The sequence below is a fragment of the Pleuronectes platessa genome, chromosome 20 (genome assembly GCF_947347685.1).
Source record: "Pleuronectes platessa chromosome 20, fPlePla1.1, whole genome shotgun sequence".
Classification (NCBI taxonomy): domain Eukaryota; kingdom Metazoa; phylum Chordata; class Actinopteri; order Pleuronectiformes; family Pleuronectidae; genus Pleuronectes; species Pleuronectes platessa.
The window spans coordinates 17497835-17514738 of NC_070645.1; the positions used below are offsets into that span (position 1 = coordinate 17497835).

At 42.9% G+C, this 16904-nt stretch overlaps 2 protein-coding genes across 2 annotated transcripts; both read right to left on the reverse strand.

Moving 5' to 3' along the window:
- Positions 1 to 2629: 2629 nt before the first annotated feature.
- On the reverse strand, positions 2630 to 6475 carry LOC128425638 (inositol monophosphatase 1). Its single transcript, XM_053412350.1, has 9 exons — positions 6330 to 6475; positions 5216 to 5303; positions 4990 to 5129; positions 4780 to 4884; positions 4331 to 4376; positions 4136 to 4244; positions 3947 to 4055; positions 2936 to 3087; positions 2630 to 2850 (listed from the first exon to the last, which is right to left on the reverse strand). Exons 2-9 carry the CDS (start codon positions 5276 to 5278, stop codon positions 2723 to 2725), a joined length of 852 nt encoding a protein of 283 aa, XP_053268325.1. The 5' UTR covers positions 5279 to 5303; positions 6330 to 6475; the 3' UTR covers positions 2630 to 2722.
- A 3573-nt stretch (positions 6476 to 10048) lies between these two features.
- Positions 10049 to 16242, reverse strand: LOC128425477 (inositol monophosphatase 1). The gene is made up of 9 exons (XM_053412080.1): positions 16175 to 16242; positions 15780 to 15883; positions 14611 to 14744; positions 13793 to 13897; positions 13481 to 13526; positions 13240 to 13348; positions 12953 to 13061; positions 12046 to 12197; positions 10049 to 10932 (listed from the first exon to the last, which is right to left on the reverse strand). The coding sequence occupies exons 2-9, from the start codon at positions 15840 to 15842 to the stop codon at positions 10814 to 10816; spliced, it is 837 nt and encodes a 278-aa protein (XP_053268055.1). The 5' UTR covers positions 15843 to 15883; positions 16175 to 16242; the 3' UTR covers positions 10049 to 10813.
- Between the last annotated feature and the right edge of the window lie 662 nt (positions 16243 to 16904).

Consider the following 16904-nt stretch of genomic DNA (forward strand, 5'->3'; position numbering starts at 1 on the left):
ACAACCTGGACAGATCACCAGTCCATCACTGGGCCGACGCAGAGACAAACAACCATGAATGCTCACAAATATAGAACCTTATTGTTGGGATGCAACCATGCTGAATAAAGTTATGAAATGATAAAGCCGAGAAAATAGCCAGAAGTTAGCGAGTGAGTCACACAAAGTTTTCCTGTGTTTTGGGGGCGTGGCTGTGAGGAGAGTTCTGATGGGAGGAGTCAGATGCATCCGCTGCATTTGACCTTTTCCAGGATCACCAACCTGAGCTTTAACAAAACACTACGGACACAAGAAGTCATAAAAACTGGTTTAGCTTGTCAGTTCCTAAATGACTTTCCTGTGGAGAACATATAACATATAATAACATATAATTCAGTGAAACTTTTCTATTTTCTAAGTTACACAATATGTCAAACTGATGATTTTCAGGTCGACTAAAGGCATAGCCGTTAATCAATTCTTCAAATGTCCTTGAATTATGAAATGTTATATTTAGTTTCTACAAAATATGCTAAATTGACTTTTTACCAAGTTGCGTGTGCCGCTCTGACCTCGGTGACATTTACGCTATCGTCCTTCGAGGCAAATCCCAGTCAACCGGCACTTCGGGCAAGTTCAAGCAAATGTTAAAGACGTAGTGGATTTGCTAAACTTTTATCATAATGTGTCCTGCGCGGCTGCAGCACCTCCTCTGTCCCCTACGTAATAAAACCAGCTCTACATCCCACATCTGATCCAGAAAAGTATGATTTTGTTTTTAAGAAAGATGGAAGAGCAGCATGTTTAACATCCCACGCCTCTCCCGTGCCGTTTTTTAATCATATGCAGAAATTGCACTTCTTTATGTTTCAAAGGCATCGGTTCAAACACGTTTATAGACTCCTCAGCCCCGGCACCGAGCCCCCTGCTGCTGGTGCTGCCACGGTCGCTGGTGTTCCTGCTGTTTGTGCGGCTGCTGCTGCGGCTGCTGCTCAGTTCTTTGTTGCACTCTCAGCTTTATCTTCTCTCTGTGTGTGTGTTTTTTTTCCATTCCCGACTGATCCCGAAGCCAGTGGTTAATTCACAGATCAGAAATAAAAAAACAGCAAAACAAGAAAAATCCTTGTTTGGGATCATTTTCCTCTCGCGTGGAGACAAGAAAAGATGTTTACAGAGCGTGGATCTATTCAGAGCGCCTCCTCCTTAAGCAGGCAAGAATGTATATTTGAATAAATGTAGAAGATTCTGCAAAAAACTTCAATCATCTGAGTCGAACAAAAGCGTCTTGACAACCCCATGCGTCTGCTGAGGCATTACTGACCTCTAGTGGTGAACGCTGCTGAGTGTCATAAATTGTGTAAACAGCAATAACCCTGAAATCGAGGCTGTGAGGCAACATGGTGACGGTAACAGTAAGTAGATTATCAGACACTCGACAGGGCCGGTGTTTATCAAGTGACTTCAGAGCCGACTTCCCTCAGAGTTAAGGACTGTTGCCTCTAATGAGGGTTATCACCACGGCAGAGCTTCACTCGTTTCCATCAGATGATCACACACGAGAGTCACACGAGGAGAAATAAATCCACTGATTGGAAACCCAGTCAGAACGAGCATCGGACTGGTTCTGCTGCAATCTGCTGGGATAGTGAAATCCCAGTTGGATGAGATGACATCACACCGCCACGGTCAGAGGAGGGGGATGATGTCACCAGGTCCTTGCATGATGTCACTACTCTAGAAGATGCACCCACACAGGTGTTATAAAAAAATTCATAGAATGCAGAAGAAGCTGAATATTAAAAAAAGATTGAGGAGTTGAAAATATAAAAATGAGAAGGCAGACATGTTCTGATTGAGCTGTTTTTGTTGAAGTTTGTTGAAATATGCAGAAGTTGTTCGCGACCAAACCCCGAAAACGAAGGATATTGTAGAAATAATAAAGGAATGAAAGAAGACACTTAACAGGAGAGATGTTGTGAATGAGCTGAAGGTTTTTAGAATTTGTTGGAGAATAAAGCGACTAAAGACAGAAAGAGAGCACGTCCCTCCTCCAAGGCCCAACAGTCTCTTTACAAAACCACTTCCAAATTCACTACATCCACTTTTTAGTTTGGATCGGCAGCAATTTGCACACACTCAAAAAACAGCAGTCCCCTGAATATGCTGAATTTTTTCATCGAGCCCTGGATCCAAGCTCTTCTCTGAATACAAAGTTTAACGAGTTCTTCCTTCCGTAGTTTTTGGGTACTCCTGCTAACTAAGAAATAAACACCGACATAAGGAACCTCCATATAGCAGAGGAACTGAGAGCAGACATGACTTGAGCGAGCTGAAGGTTCAAATCTGTCGCAGTCTGCAGGAGTTTAAATAAAGAGTTTAAATCCAAAAATTAAGACGAGGTGAAAGAAGAGAAAGCTGAATTTTAAGAAACCAGGAAAAGTAAAGTAATGATCCCTCAAACCGCCACAGAGAAAAGACACGTGAGCACATTACGCTGATATAAAAGTGCGACGTGCAAAAACCGCAGCTGCTCCTCCGCTTCAATAACTGACAAATCACAGACGTCTAATAACGTTTTTACACGAAGGTCGATTCAGTCGAGCTGAAATCGTTTCCTTTGAGGGAGAAATCCACAGCCTGCAAATTGGGATGATCAGCTGAGTAACTTTATTTAGAGACACACACACACACATGGCGACTGGCTCCACTTTTGTTCTTTCGATTCCGGGGTTAAGGATTGTTCTCATTTCTTCTGCACCGGCGCGTCGTCCCTCACCACCGGGAACGGTTCGATTTCCTTGATGATCCTCGTGGCGATCACGTCGTTGTTGGCTGACACCATCCTTCGAGACATCAGATCGAACGGCCCCCCTTTTAAATAATCACACAAAGCCTTCGTTAAGAGGATAATCAAAACTATAAATCTACTTCTAACCACAGTGGGACGCATACACACCGTCCACATCCAGTAAGACTCCTCCGGCCTCTTTCACGATGACGGCCCCGGCAGCGATGTCCCAGCAGTGGATCCCGATCTCGAAGAAGGCCTCCACCGCCCCGGACGCCACCAGACACATGTTGGTGGCAGCTGTGCCGGATCCACGTATCCTGTCGGGACAGATCAGCCGGAGATCAGTGAATCGGAATCGGCTGCGGTGAGCGACACAGACAGCGAGCGGCAAACCGCCGGAGCAGCGAAGGACGGGAGTCGAGGTTTAAGGTTCATCGGGGGGGGGGGGGGGAGGAAACTGTTGTAAAGCTATCGTTGTATAACCAAGGATGAAATGGACATGACACCAGCATGATAGAGATACTACAGAGGACAGAAGCAGCGTTAGATCATCAAAACTTTACAGATCAGACACATGGAGACAGAAACGTCCATTTTAACTCGGTACCTTCAACAAGGAGGTTATGTTTTCACCCCGTCTGTTTGTTACCGAACAGATTTCCACACACTTTGGTGGAAGGATGGGACGTCGGCCGAGGAATTAGATCTGGTTTCTGATTCAGGAATGTTTTTTGTCACCATCGGAAGATATCACGTTTATAGAATTATTCATTTATTGTGATATTTTCATCTATTTCACAGGGAATGAGCCCATTTGAGGGGCTGACATCTCTGAGTGTGTGTGTTTAGTGCAGATTGATGGAATGGAAGGCGACTGCGGGGCCTTCGGGGGGGCGCTCGCTCTACTGACTGTCACTCTGCTTTGTTTAAGAGAATAAACTCTTTGATTATCACTGATTCACACCAGAGACCGATCAGAGTCACGTATCTGCATCACGTGGGTTCCTCCCCTTGAACAAGATTTAGACTTAATACAATGAATTAATCCAGAAATCTTTGATTATTAATACTTTTCCTACAGAAGAGACTGATATGATTGTGCACTGTGTTCATGTCAGATATTAAATTGTGCAGTTTCACAGGAACTACACTCTTCTATGGCCGATGCCCACTCACCCGTGCACGGGGATGCAGAGGATCTTCCGCATGGTGGAGAAAATCTTGGTCACACTCGCCGGCGTCCTGTCGTATCCATGCTCAGAGATGATGATGGACTTTTTGATATCTGTGACAGACGCATGTCAAATGTCAGTGAACGTGGTTTGGACACATCAGTTCTGAACATGAAGACTTCACAAGCGTTACCTTTGACGTCAGACACCTGGATCGGCTCGCCGTTGCAGAAAGCTCCCTTCCCGTTCTGAGCCTTGTACATCTTGTCTTCCAAGCAGCTGTACACCACACCGAACTCCAACTGGAAGACACATCAGCTCATGTTGTAGCTACGAGTTCACTGCTTTATTAAACGTGTGAAATGATCTGTTCTTAAACGTGACAAACCTCCTTGTTGACAGCGAAGGCGATGGACACGGCCACAAATGGGAATCTGTGAATAAGCATCAGGGTTTATTATCAAGTAGCTGCAAATAAGAGGATTAGTAAGTAAATTAAAAAAACATTTGTGAAGTTCTGTGCTTTGTTGATGAGATGAAGGTGAAACAAGCAGATCAGGAGTCGTGCATCCGTTAATATAGACGTATATTAAGATCTTGATATTCACTCTTAAAAGTGAAATGCAACCCAAATTGTACAATTAAGGTTTTTCTGACACCAATATGAAAGGTTCATATGGTTTGGTTTAAGAAATGATAAAACTCTGCTAAGACATTTGGCTGATATTTGGATTTAATTGTTAACAATCCCAAAAAACTACAGCTCAAAAAGGTGAGAGGTAAAAGTTATTAAACCTAATTGATGAATGAGCAGATTCTCCACAACTCTCATCTTACCCATGGACAAAGTTGGTGGTTCCATCCACTGGGTCGATGATCCACGTGGGCTTGTCAGTCAGGATGCACGGTTCACCCTTCGCCACCGACTCCTCCCCGATGAAGCTGGAGGCACAGACGGACCAGAGGACCAATGAGCATGAGAGGAATGTTCAACAATAAAAAACATGTTGACTCATATCAACATGCGTGTGTGTGTGTGTGTCTCACCAGTGTGTTCCCTCTCCAAATTCCTCCTTCAGGGACCCGATGATGATCTTCTCCACCCTCTCATCAGTTTTAGTGACAAGATCAACGGTGCAGCTTTTTGTCATAATTCGGATTTCACTGTCTCCAGCTTTTCTGATTTCCTAAAAAAGAAACAGTGGATTGTTAACAAAGCGCTGACACTGCTTCATAGAAGTATCATTAATGTTATCCAGATGCTCAGACTTACCGCTCCGGCTTTTCTTGCCACTTCTACAGCAAACTCAAACTCCCTCTGCCATGGTTCCCCCATTGTTCCTTTTTTTAGTTTAGGAGAGCTGCACAAAAACAAAGTATATAAGTGTAAACCTGTTGTGTGTCATTCATATAGGATGACACGATGTCATGTAGGAGGAAGAAGCTCAAATTAGAGGCATGTCAGTCATCGCGGTGTTAACGCCCCCTGATCTGAGCCAACCTGAGATTAACACATCTCTTACGACACAATGAGTTATGTGACACTTCCCCTCCAGCGGCCGGCCGCCGCTCCTGCTTCACTCGACGTCACAACCACATCGTGATCTTCTAAAGTCAGACACAGTGACGGTGCAGAACAAATATGTGTTTAAACTGCACTTAGTCATTCAGTCTTTGTCAACAGGCCTCAGACTTAAACCTGGTGTGAGCATCTTTCTTTCTTACTGGAGGCTGCAGGTCAGTAGCCTGAGAGGTAAAACCCAGGGCACAGCAGGCGAGCCAATACATCACTGATGCTTATAATTAACTTACAGCAGAAGGTGCTAATTAACATCCACTCACACAAGTTAATCAACATTTTTCACAACCTCCTCTCTGAGGTTTGGTAACTGGAGAGCGAGAGGAAACTGTTTGGAAAGATTCCAGTGAGTGATGATAACTGACTGGGACAGAAAACATGATAATGGGACGAATAGCTCAGCATATCTGCAGGTTGGTGGTGTCTCAGACTGGTTTTATGAAACTGAGCCAGCAAACCACTTCTTTAAAACTCACTTCACAGATTAAATAACACTCAGGACAAACCAGTTTCTCTCTGTATAGACGGCGTGAGTTCATCTGCAGCAGCAGCATTATTACTTCAGGACAAGATCCAGTCCCTGAACCTGCTGAACTCAAACTCTGTGCTTCACTGCCCATCTTCATACAAGCCATTTTCAGATATCAATTGCATTGTACAGTGAAATAATTAGAGTTGAAAGAGTTTTTGGAGATAAATTAAAGATTTTTAAGATATATTATCGATTATATACTATACTCTCTATTATGTACACCTGTACACCTTAAATACACATCATCAATGCAAAAGTGAAAAGAGAGAGACTCACCTTCTGAAGTCGGGACGTGTTGTCAGGCTCCTTGATGCAAGTGCTTTTGAGAAACCTCACTTTTAAGTTGCCCCAATGTAAAGATGAGGAACCTGACAGAAAAAAAAAAAAGCTGCTCCACCACGGTGGGAAAAGTACTAGCACCGCCCTCACCACACATTCTGCCCTGCGCAGCCCGGCCTGCAATGACATGCAGCAATTTAAGATGCATAGTCGCACAAGTGAGTGGAAAATTTCGGAGCATCTTCTTAATGCTTGTGCGATGACTTGGTTGAGGAGCTGTCTGGAGAGGAAACGCCCGGCTGTGTGCGTCTCCCTGAAAACATCCAGAATCCAAACCTGGGAAAGACGTGTCAGCCGTCCACGCAGCAGATAACATGACCTGACAATAAAACCCTGCTTCTCTGTGTCTGTGTCAGTTTACGTTGAGCTAAATCAGATTCCCTGAGTTGAAACTAAAACATTTTTCTTTGTCTCGGAGAAAGCAAAGCGAACATTTGAGTTCCTGACTTTAGTTCCCACATGAGATTTGGCACGATGAACAAAGCTCCTGCCAGTTTTATATTTCCTGACAGTTTCACGGCTACTGAGCCTTCCCCTTTTGTTCTGTTATCTTATTCCACTGGCGGAAAAGGCTCGGGGAAAAAACAGGGTCCCCTGGTGAGATGGTGTGGATCCTGCCCATTTTCTCACTTTGCCGCCTAAAAGTTGGATCAGAGTCTTCACAACAGCAATGAAAGAATATATCAGATCTAAAAGCATGAACGTCCAAAATGCATATCTATCTTAACTGCTTCCTGCAGCAGGTATTGTTTTGTAACTTCGATGCATCTAATATACAAGATTATATTTATTTATGGATTAAAAAGTGATGACAGTGTTCTTATATACCATACCCATATATCATTTTTTAAAACAGTTACACAAACTGAAAAATAAAAGTTATATTAACACAATTGCTCATTTTAAGTTAAACTAATTAATTGTTGTGCTTCCAATTTAAGTATTGTTTTTTAACAAACTTGACAGAAGTACAAGTAACTGAAGGAATGATCCTTACAACAGAACTAAAGATGGTGTATTAGGTTCTATGTGGATTGATTCTTGTCCGGGGCTCGTCCAGACACGAAGTTCCTTCACGGCCGCACCTTGCATAACTCGTACTTAAGTGTGTTGAAACACCCTGAGCCTGTTTCCTGTGCGGCAGTAAAATGTTTTAAGAATCGTATCAGATCCTCTCCGTCACGGTCAGGCACCTTCACGTGGGAACACTTTGTTCGGACGGCAATAACAATGGCAGAATACTTAGTCATCCTATTAACTAATTCCCTGGATTTGCTGAAGGATGCAAACGCTGCGAGGCTGAAATAAAGAAGCAGCTCTGTTGAATCGAAGGGATCAGTGTGGGGCGTCATGGAGGAGGGTGTGGGGGGGGGGAGATTTGTTGAAAGTTTTGTTTGACTGGGAGCAGCAGGAGAGCAGTTGTCGCCCTGTTGTCCCGGCTGTGCACTAAATATAAGCAGCACTCTCAAATGTTGGGAGACAGACAGAGAGAAGTAATAGAACAAGCAAAACAAATACATCAGTGCTGCCGTCTCCCCGGCAGGTCGTCTATGAATAATTTATTCCGGGGATGATGGATGTTTTGGATGTTTGGTTCTCTGGAGTCGCAGCCGTGACTGAGGCCTGCAAAGAGGCTGGAGCTGCTGAAGGTCACTGGTGCCACCTCAAAGACGAGCAGGAGCAACAAGAGGCCACAGCTACACAACCAGTGTTACCACAGTTCATCCGAAGAGGAACATGAATGTCTGCACCGAAGAGCACGGCAATAGTTGTTGAGACCACGAATGTCTGTCCGAACTTTCATGACATATCATAAAAAAATGACTGATTGAGCCACTAAAGTTTCCATCTGTAGATCCATGAAGCTCCTGTGGCTCTAATGATCCAAATTAATCATGAGAAATAGGTTATTAAAACTTGGGTATTATATTAGATGTTGACTTGGATGTGCTGTATTTCTTTAAATGTGCGTGACCGTGTGTAACTAGTGTCAGATTTGACATGTTTGCCTTTAAACAAAATATAAAGTAATCTGTAGAATGCAATCTCTAGCAAAAGGACACATTTAATTAATGATCGAACAATGTTAAGTATTTGTAAACGGAAAAAACCCGGAATTCCAGATTGTGCATTGAATGCGAAACGGTTGACATATAAATATTTCCACCAAAACACATGTTGACATATTTTACAACAATCAAGGGAAACTTGGTCCTGCAGGTGGCGCTAAGTAACAAATCAGTCACTAACATCATCAGGATCCATCCTGTGAGGACCAAGAATGTTTAAACCAGATGTTGGGGCAACACATGTCCAATGAGAGCGTTCACCGAAGAGCAGGAGAGCAAATCAGTGGGATTCATCCTCTGAGGACAAGAGTTTGGACAAAAGTTGATATAATCCCAAACACCACATCAACAGCACAGCTAGAAATATACTGAAAGGGATGTGCAAGGAAATCGAGACCAAAGAGCGAGAACATATGAAGACGTATTGGGATATGAAACCAAGAATGAAATTGGAGCTGAAAAAGAAAGTGGAGAAATCTTAATGGAGGCCAAACAAAAGCTGTTCAGAAATATCTACAGAGCTGCACTCAAATCTCCGGGGGCCAATTCTGAGATGTGGCAGGAAAACACAGCCTCTGCCGGCTTTCAAAAACACAATGAGCCGAGGGTGTTTGGTTCTCGGTGGCACCATCGAGTCTGTAAACAAGTGAAAGAGAACATCAAGAAACAGACGCATGTGGATGATGAACAGATTCGCTGAGCAGCTGACGATATTAAAAAAGGTGGTGTTGACAGAGGAGGACTTCTCTTCACTCAGCCGACACCGGAAATCAATCCCAACGCCCCCCCCACCCCAGACTAACATGGACCATTGATTTCTGTGGAGAGGGCTGCAACATAGAAGAGCCTGGTTTGCTCAAGTAAAGTGTTTTAAAACCATTTGTTAGCCATCAGCAAACACGAGCTGTGGAGAGAGAGAGAGAGAGAGAGAGAGTGGTCCGTGGAGAGCAGAACTCGCGGTGGAGGGGCAGCGTCTGCAGCTCTGACTGAAAGGGCAGGGGAACTGCAGCAGAGATTTAACATGGTATAACGGCTGCGAAGGCTTTTATCTACCACTAAATCACCACAGGAGCAGTGTGGGGCTGTTTTCCTCCTGGTGTTATATGGAGTGTCAGAGGCCTGTTGTCTGTTTATTTGGTTTCCTGTTTGTCGCAGGAGGCATATCTCACTCCACGGTTTATCATTCTTCTAGGTCAGAGCGAATACGGACATTTATTTGCGTCTGGATCACTTGTCAGGCGCCGGTATGAGGACGTCAATGAGACGTTTAGGAGCAGGATGAGTGAAGGAGGCAGGGATTCCATTCTCTAAACAGAGCTGTAGATTATATCAGGCTGGAGAACACGGGGAGTGAGTTTTATAGGAACATCGTCCAATAGAGAAGAAGTTATGACACCGAGGGAACGTGTGAGATTCCTTTTGTCTGCACCACAGTTCATACTCTTCAGTTACGTTGCCAGTTATTATCCTCAACCCACTGTTACAGCTGACATGTGCACGCATGCTGACACCCGTCTCTGCAGGGCTTTAATAAGAACTCATCCATTTACGTGTGGCGTGTTAAAGAGAAGCAGGAAACAAGCAGGATATAGTCAAAGGGCCCTTTTTTTTATTTGCTGCTATCTTTGAAATTCCCCTTTAAAAACACCTTGGAACATACTGCCCAGATTATTAGGAACAACATCAGTGCATTTCTGTTTGGACACAATAGAGAAGCAGCTCTACAGTATATACACACAATGTTTCTTACAGGAGCTATAGTGTAAACTCGTGATGGCAATGAACATAAAGAGTATAATCACTATGACAAAATCTATAAACACATACAAATCACCTAAGAATAGAAATAATATCATTGGTCAAAAGTGGAACATTCTGAATTAAAATAATTTCGTTATAGTGCTGTGACCAGACATGACATGACAGCTCCTCTAAAGTGAAGCCAAATCACTTTGATCGCCCCCTTGTGGCAGATTGTAATATGAGTCATAAACCCACCCTCCTCCATGTTAGCAGATGGGACAGGGACCAAATAAAAAAGTCCCAAGATGCTGTGACTCGTTTTAGTTAGTTCCCATCAAAGAGAGTTTGTTTTTGGTTGGTTTGGTTTTAATTAGTTATTTGATTATACAAATAATACATAATGAAAATGGCCGAGAAGATTACAAACGTGAGTCTTCCAATAAGTCCCGATAGAATAGTGAATCTGTGAATGTCTGTGATTTTACACACGAGTCGAAAGAAGAATGAAACACTCGTCTTCAGAGGTAAGTTCATCGTTTTGATTCTCATGGCCGAGACAGAATCCTGACCTGATGAGTACAACACAGCTGATGAGAGTGTTGAGGTTCACTACTGGTCCGTGTCGTCCCGGCCAACTGGGAACTCGGTGATCTCCTTCACGAGGCGCTCTGCTATGGCCCTGCTGCTCGCCACGATCAGCTTCCGGGACATCAGATCGAACGGTCCACCTGGGGAAAGGAGAAAAGGACAGTCAGTCAGGATGTGCAGCATTCATGTTTTATTGGTAATAATCTGAATAAACAACCAGAGGACTTGCTTCATTTCAAGTTGGAATCTATTCCATGTTCCCTCTGTTATTGTACAGAGGGAACATGGTATATGTTGAATACCAGAGAAGATTGTCTTAGCAGGAAGCGAGGGGCGTGGCAACATCACAATGTGTTTGTTTGACTCTCAAACGTTCATGAGCACAGAACAATTCAGACTTCTTAGCTTTATGAATCTCAGGGCAGCTGTTACATCAGTGGCACTGTAGCTCAAAATGAACATCACATTTCTCAAGTCCTTCTGCTTCCGTTCTAAAGCGACCCTTTGTCACATTTACTGAGCAACACATCCCTCTGCAGTCACACGTGATGTTTATTTCTGATAGGGCATATCCAAGTGATGAAGTGGTTTTCATGTAGAGAAAAAGTGGAGCTCTGACTGCATGGTGGATATAAACCATGATCCCCTCATTCCTCAACCAGAAGAGCTGCTTCTCTAAAGAATCGACCAAACTCTGTTCAGAATTCTTCACATATTAAAAGTTTCCTGCTGAATATTGGAGATAAACGCTGGTTTTCAATTACTTCTGAGTCTATTTAACTGATCTCCAGTTCAGCTTTACTCTTCAACTCGTTGGACTCAGAGAAGAGAGTACCTGCTCCCAAAGTGACTGAGAGGAGGAACAGAAGAGGAAACATTCTCCATATTCCAAGTCACTGAACAATCAAACTCCTTTTTAAGCTGATATATATATCTATATATATATATATATAGATATATATATATATAGATATATATATGAGGTAAAAAAGTTGCATAAGGTTGCTTTAAAGTAGCAGCAGCTGCCCTCACCTCCTGCCTGACTCTGCCTCTCAGGCATTTGTGAGCGGAAAAAGGGATAAAAATCAATAACGAGAATTGTTAACTATGAATAATTCATAAAAGCTGCAGGTGTTATTTTTTTCTACAAGTTTTTTCACCCTACCAGCCATCATCATTTCATCCAGTGACTCAGCGGCCTTGAGTTTAGCCGAGGCGGAGTTTGAAGAGCTCACATTCTCTCAGTGACTCACCTGAGATGTCCATGATCACTCCTCCAGCCTCAGTGACCACGGCCGCCCCTCCAGCCATGTCCCAGCAGTGGATGCCCATGTGGTAGTACGCGTCAGCCGAGCCACACGCCACCAAACACATGTTGACAGCTGCACTGCCCGGGGAACGCATTCTGTGGATGGAAATGGGATGTTTGCTCTGCAGTGGACAGCACGTGGATTTCCAGGTGGGTTAGTGGAAGTTGAGTGGGGTTCTTGTTGATGTTTAAAGTTAGAATCTTTCTGGCTTTCATGAAATTAAACTTCTTTTTGTGAAAGCAATCAAGGTTAGTATTTAAAAAGCATTTCAGATCGCCTGTATTTGGTGATGGCAGGCAGAGAGGAAATATGGGCTCAGACAGAGGGGCACGACATGCAACAATGGTTCACTGGACAGGAATTGAACATGGACACTGGAGCCATCTGGTATTTCCTGTGTTGGATTCAAACCGGGATTCACAGGAAATGATGCGTGCATGTTAACCAGCGCTTGTGTCTTTGTCTCATTGAGAGGAGCCTGTTGTGTTTACTCTCACTCTCCTACATTCATGTCAGAGAGTTAAATCAGTAAAAACACAAAAGGAGCAGAAGGGCGCTTGGAGAGTGAATACCTCAGCCAAGGCTAGAGCCCTCTCTCGCCATGTTAACGAGTGAAAACAAATTCCTGGATCTGCCTGTTTAACCAGATCCACTCAGTAAATTCCATGGAAATCAGCTTTTTGCACAACACTGATAACTGACATGCAGAAATGAAAACATAAGGTAAATGTTTCATTCTGCTGCTGCTTCACATTAAAAGAGTTCAAGGCACGAGGGAGTCTTTTATTGTCCTAAGCAACTGCAACTATTAGCAAATGAGCAAGTACTGAGATGTTGGTGACATGTTTACCCGTGTACAGGGATGGAGAGGATGGTCCTGACGTTGGCCAGCATGGTTTTGAATTTCTCGGGATCCCTTTTGAAGTTCATTTCTGTCAGTACCAGAGACTGTTTAATATCTTGGAGGGAAAACAGAATAAAATATTAGCTTGTGGAAAGAAAATCCCAGTGTGTGATGCAGAAATAAAGCCTCTGAGATTTGAGCTGTTTGTAGAAGTACAAACTCTTCCTGTGATTTTGCCTCCACCTGGTGGATTTCTTACAAACTGCAGCATCACAGCATGAATCAATATTTACCTTCTTGTCCGGACACTTTGATTGGTTCTCCGTTGCAAAACGCTCCTTTTCCTTTCCTTGCCGTGTACATTTTGTCCTCGATGCAGCTGTAGACAATACCGAACTCTATCTGAAGGAAACAGCAGTGATTAATGTAGTGGGGGAGGACGGCTAACAATAGAACAGCCGTTTAAATAGAGGACACCACTGTGCCGGCGCTACAGTCTCATTTCCATGTGATTCACAAACGAAGAACTCCTACCTCTTTCTTCACAGTGAAGCCTATTGATACAGACACAAATGGGAACCTGCACAAAAGAAATGTACAATATAAAACATCAGTTTAATGAACTCCCTTTAGGTTAAAGCTCAGAGGAATCACTTTCTATCAGTGGCTCAGTTTCATCTGCGTTGTCTAATTATCCCAGACAGAGAGGACAATCCTAGAGAGAACCTAATTAAAAGATAAAAATAGTGAAGCAGCTACAAAGATAAAAAAAAAACTTCAGAGCCGGATCAGTATTGAGTTTCTCAGTGGCTCGTTTTCAGGGTATTTAAGCACAGGCAGTGGTACCTGTGAACAAAGTTGGTGGTACCATCAATGGGGTCGATGATCCAAGTGGGATTGTCGGTCAGAACACTTTGTGCTCCTGCCGCTACGGACTCCTCACCTATAAAGCTTCAAAATCAAAAACAACAGAAAAGGGTTAGTAATTTCACAACAGATTAATCAAACTAATGATAATGTCGACTAACTGTATCTATGACCTGATATTAAAGTTTGTCCTGTTACGACTTGTAATCAGATTTCACTTCCCTGCTCTACATAAATAATTATGTACGTCGTTTCTGTAATATGTGGTATTACTTTAAAAACAACCCGTAGCCTCGCAGCAGCGACCAAGGACGTCACTGAGGTTATGAATTCAGTATTTTTATGTCACTTTGGGGCATTTGAATTTCCTGGGGATAGTTTACAACCTGCAATTACACTAAGTGCACATCGAGTAAATATAACACCCAGAATCTTTACACCAGTCATTTCTCCTGGAAGCATTTGTGTATCTTTTATTGCGTCGTTTTTAAAATCAGCAATTAAGTGAAGAGTACAAATTATTACGTTTTACATTTAGTATGTTATTATTTCGGTTTACTTGTTTGTTTAATCTACATGGCGTTTGGATGAATTAGTAACAGGACCAGGCATGAAGTTGCCCAACGATACATCCACATGATAGAAAACTGTATTTCAGATTGCAAAAAAAGATAAATTAGTCAATTTAATATTTAATAAATACATGAACCAGCTGGTCTGTGGTGAATTCTGGGCTTTTCCGTGAATGACCTACATTCAATAAGGGGATGTAGTACTTCTCCCTGTCAGTCACGTACCTGTGTGTGGGGTACTTCTTCTTGATGGAGGATATAATAAGCTGCTCCACTTTCTGGTCAGTTTCAGTCACCAGGTCAACTGGTGAGCTCTTCTGCATGACGGCTATGTCCTTTTCCAGCGCCTCACGGATCATCTGGCAGGAGACACGACATGAACACAATCAGCAGGGGGATTATTCTTTTGCATGACTGCCTACATCTGCCGTTACATGTTCTTCAGGCAGAGAGGGACAGATGTAAAGCTCCAAAGCCCAAGAGGATACAATCAATAAGTTGACTGTATTCAAAAACACAAGTCCCAAAAGCTGCAATAGTTGTTAAATAATCATCTTCATCCTGTACATGAATGCACCACACTATAATGTCGACTGTTAGTCAGGGTTAGAAATACAAACCAGATTGACAACACAGAAGGAAAATCTTTAAAGCTATTGTGAGTAGAGCCCGACCAATAAGGGTCTGATTCTGATACCGATATTAGGGAGTAAACAACTTCTAATAACTATACACTGGGCAGTTATGACAAATAAATGCAATGAGGCTTGATACTATACAGTTTAACCATGAACATCATTACAAATAACTATATATTGAAAAGAAAACTAAATATATAGACTTATCAACATAAATGCACATATTTTGGCATTGATGAAACTGTCAAATAAAAGCTTTCACATTGTCAAACAAAGGCAGATACCAGTTTGTCTGTGAAAGGCTCATATCATACAAGGGCTCAACCGTGGCTCAGGAGATCAAACCACTAACCAGAGGGTCAGTGGTTCGATCCCCGGCTCCTCTTGGTAAACTCCTTCTCTACCCACATACAATGCTTTCTCTGTGGTCAAAGAGCTACTAGAACAAATCCCAGCATCCCCAGTCTGTGGTGAACATGACAACAGATGCACCCCAAACTGGGAAATGATTAACAAGATGAACGTCCTTAGCAGAGACACTAACGCTGGGGACGTTATTGTGCAGGATGCTGTGTGTGGATGAATGGGACTAGACACTGGTTTCATTGAGCTCTCTCTCTCTCTGCTAAAGGAGATTGTGAATGGAAGCAAACTGGGGAGACAGCGACAGGACCCGAGGAGACACTGTGATCTATGAATGCACCTGGTAGATGTTGCACAACGAGTCCAGTTAAATAACACACGTCTCCAGCTTACCTGCCCTGCCTGCTTGGTGACCTCCACACAGTGGTCCATGCACTCCTGCCACGGGTCGCTCATGTTGATGCGGATGAGGAGCAGCGATGATGAAGCACAGAAACCTGGAGACACGAGACAACACTTGAAACTCTCTGTAAACACGTGGCTCAGTAACAGTTTCAAAACAAACACTGGCAAAGCACAGAGTAATCAGGAAGTTAGCTCAGTTAGCTCCCCTATGCTAACTAGCTTTCCAAGGGAAGACGCGGATATGAACGGACCCGGAGCGTAATGACAACCCACGGCTACAACCGTGAAAGTAAAGGTTTATTCAAAATGCGTTTTAATGTCACTTATTTAAGGTTATAACAAGTTATAATACAGATGAACCGCTGAGCTACATGCTAACGTACCTAGCTCCTGACAAGCTAACAGCTGAATGTTGATGTTAGACAGCTGAGGGGGTGGAGCTGAAGGTACCGCTCGTTCTCATTGGTCAAGCGGTCATGTGATTTGGAGTCCCGGCTCTTATTGGCTGGAGCGCGGTCATTGACTTTTTCACGATGATCAGTGTAAGTTTTAAAAAGAAGAAAGAAAACAAGTAACTGGATAATTTCTTATTATTTTTAATATAATAATAGTGATAGATAGATAGATAGATAGATAGATAGATAGATAGATAGATAGATAGATAGATAGATAGATAGATTGATTGATTGATTGATTGATTGATTGATTGATTGATAGTCTGGACAGGATCCAGTGTAAAAGTCAAGTTCCCCTGAAAAAAACAAGTGACATATGACACATTGTCCTCCCATTAAGTTTGAACTGATGACTTCTCCCTCTTCCATATCACCTCAAATATAATATTCAGGCGTCTTACTGCTCCTAACATGGAAAACATGGGGATTCAAGTGTTATGACATCTCGGAAAACTAGAATAAATTCTGCTCTCCGGTGTGAAAACCGTTTTAACAGGCAGGAAATGGCTGGAAGGGAAGTGGAGCTTCAATTATTAAAGTCAAGCTTCCCTTAACTTATGTTAATTATGCATAAACTTCCCCTGATGGCAGAGAGTTGGCCCTGCACACACACACACACAGAACATTATAAGGAAGCTATTATTATAAGACAGTTTGT

Coding starts and splice junctions, on each gene's coding strand:
- LOC128425477 (XM_053412080.1), bottom strand. CDS start 15,842: ATGAGCGACCCGTGGCAGGAGTGCATGGACCACTGTGTGGAGGTCACC. Junction 14,745..15,779: donor TCACCAAGCAGGCAGGGCAG/GTAAGCTGGAGA, acceptor GTCTCCTGCCAG/ATGATCCGTGAGGCGCTGGA. Junction 13,898..14,610: donor AAGAAGTACCCCACACACAG/GTACGTGACTGA, acceptor TTGATTTTGAAG/CTTTATAGGTGAGGAGTCCG.
- LOC128425638 (XM_053412350.1), bottom strand. CDS start 5,278: ATGGGGGAACCATGGCAGAGGGAGTTTGAGTTTGCTGTAGAAGTGGCA. Junction 5,130..5,215: donor TGGCAAGAAAAGCCGGAGCG/GTAAGTCTGAGC, acceptor TTTCTTTTTTAG/GAAATCAGAAAAGCTGGAGA. Junction 4,245..4,330: donor CCTTCGCTGTCAACAAGGAG/GTTTGTCACGTT, acceptor TGTGTCTTCCAG/TTGGAGTTCGGTGTGGTGTA.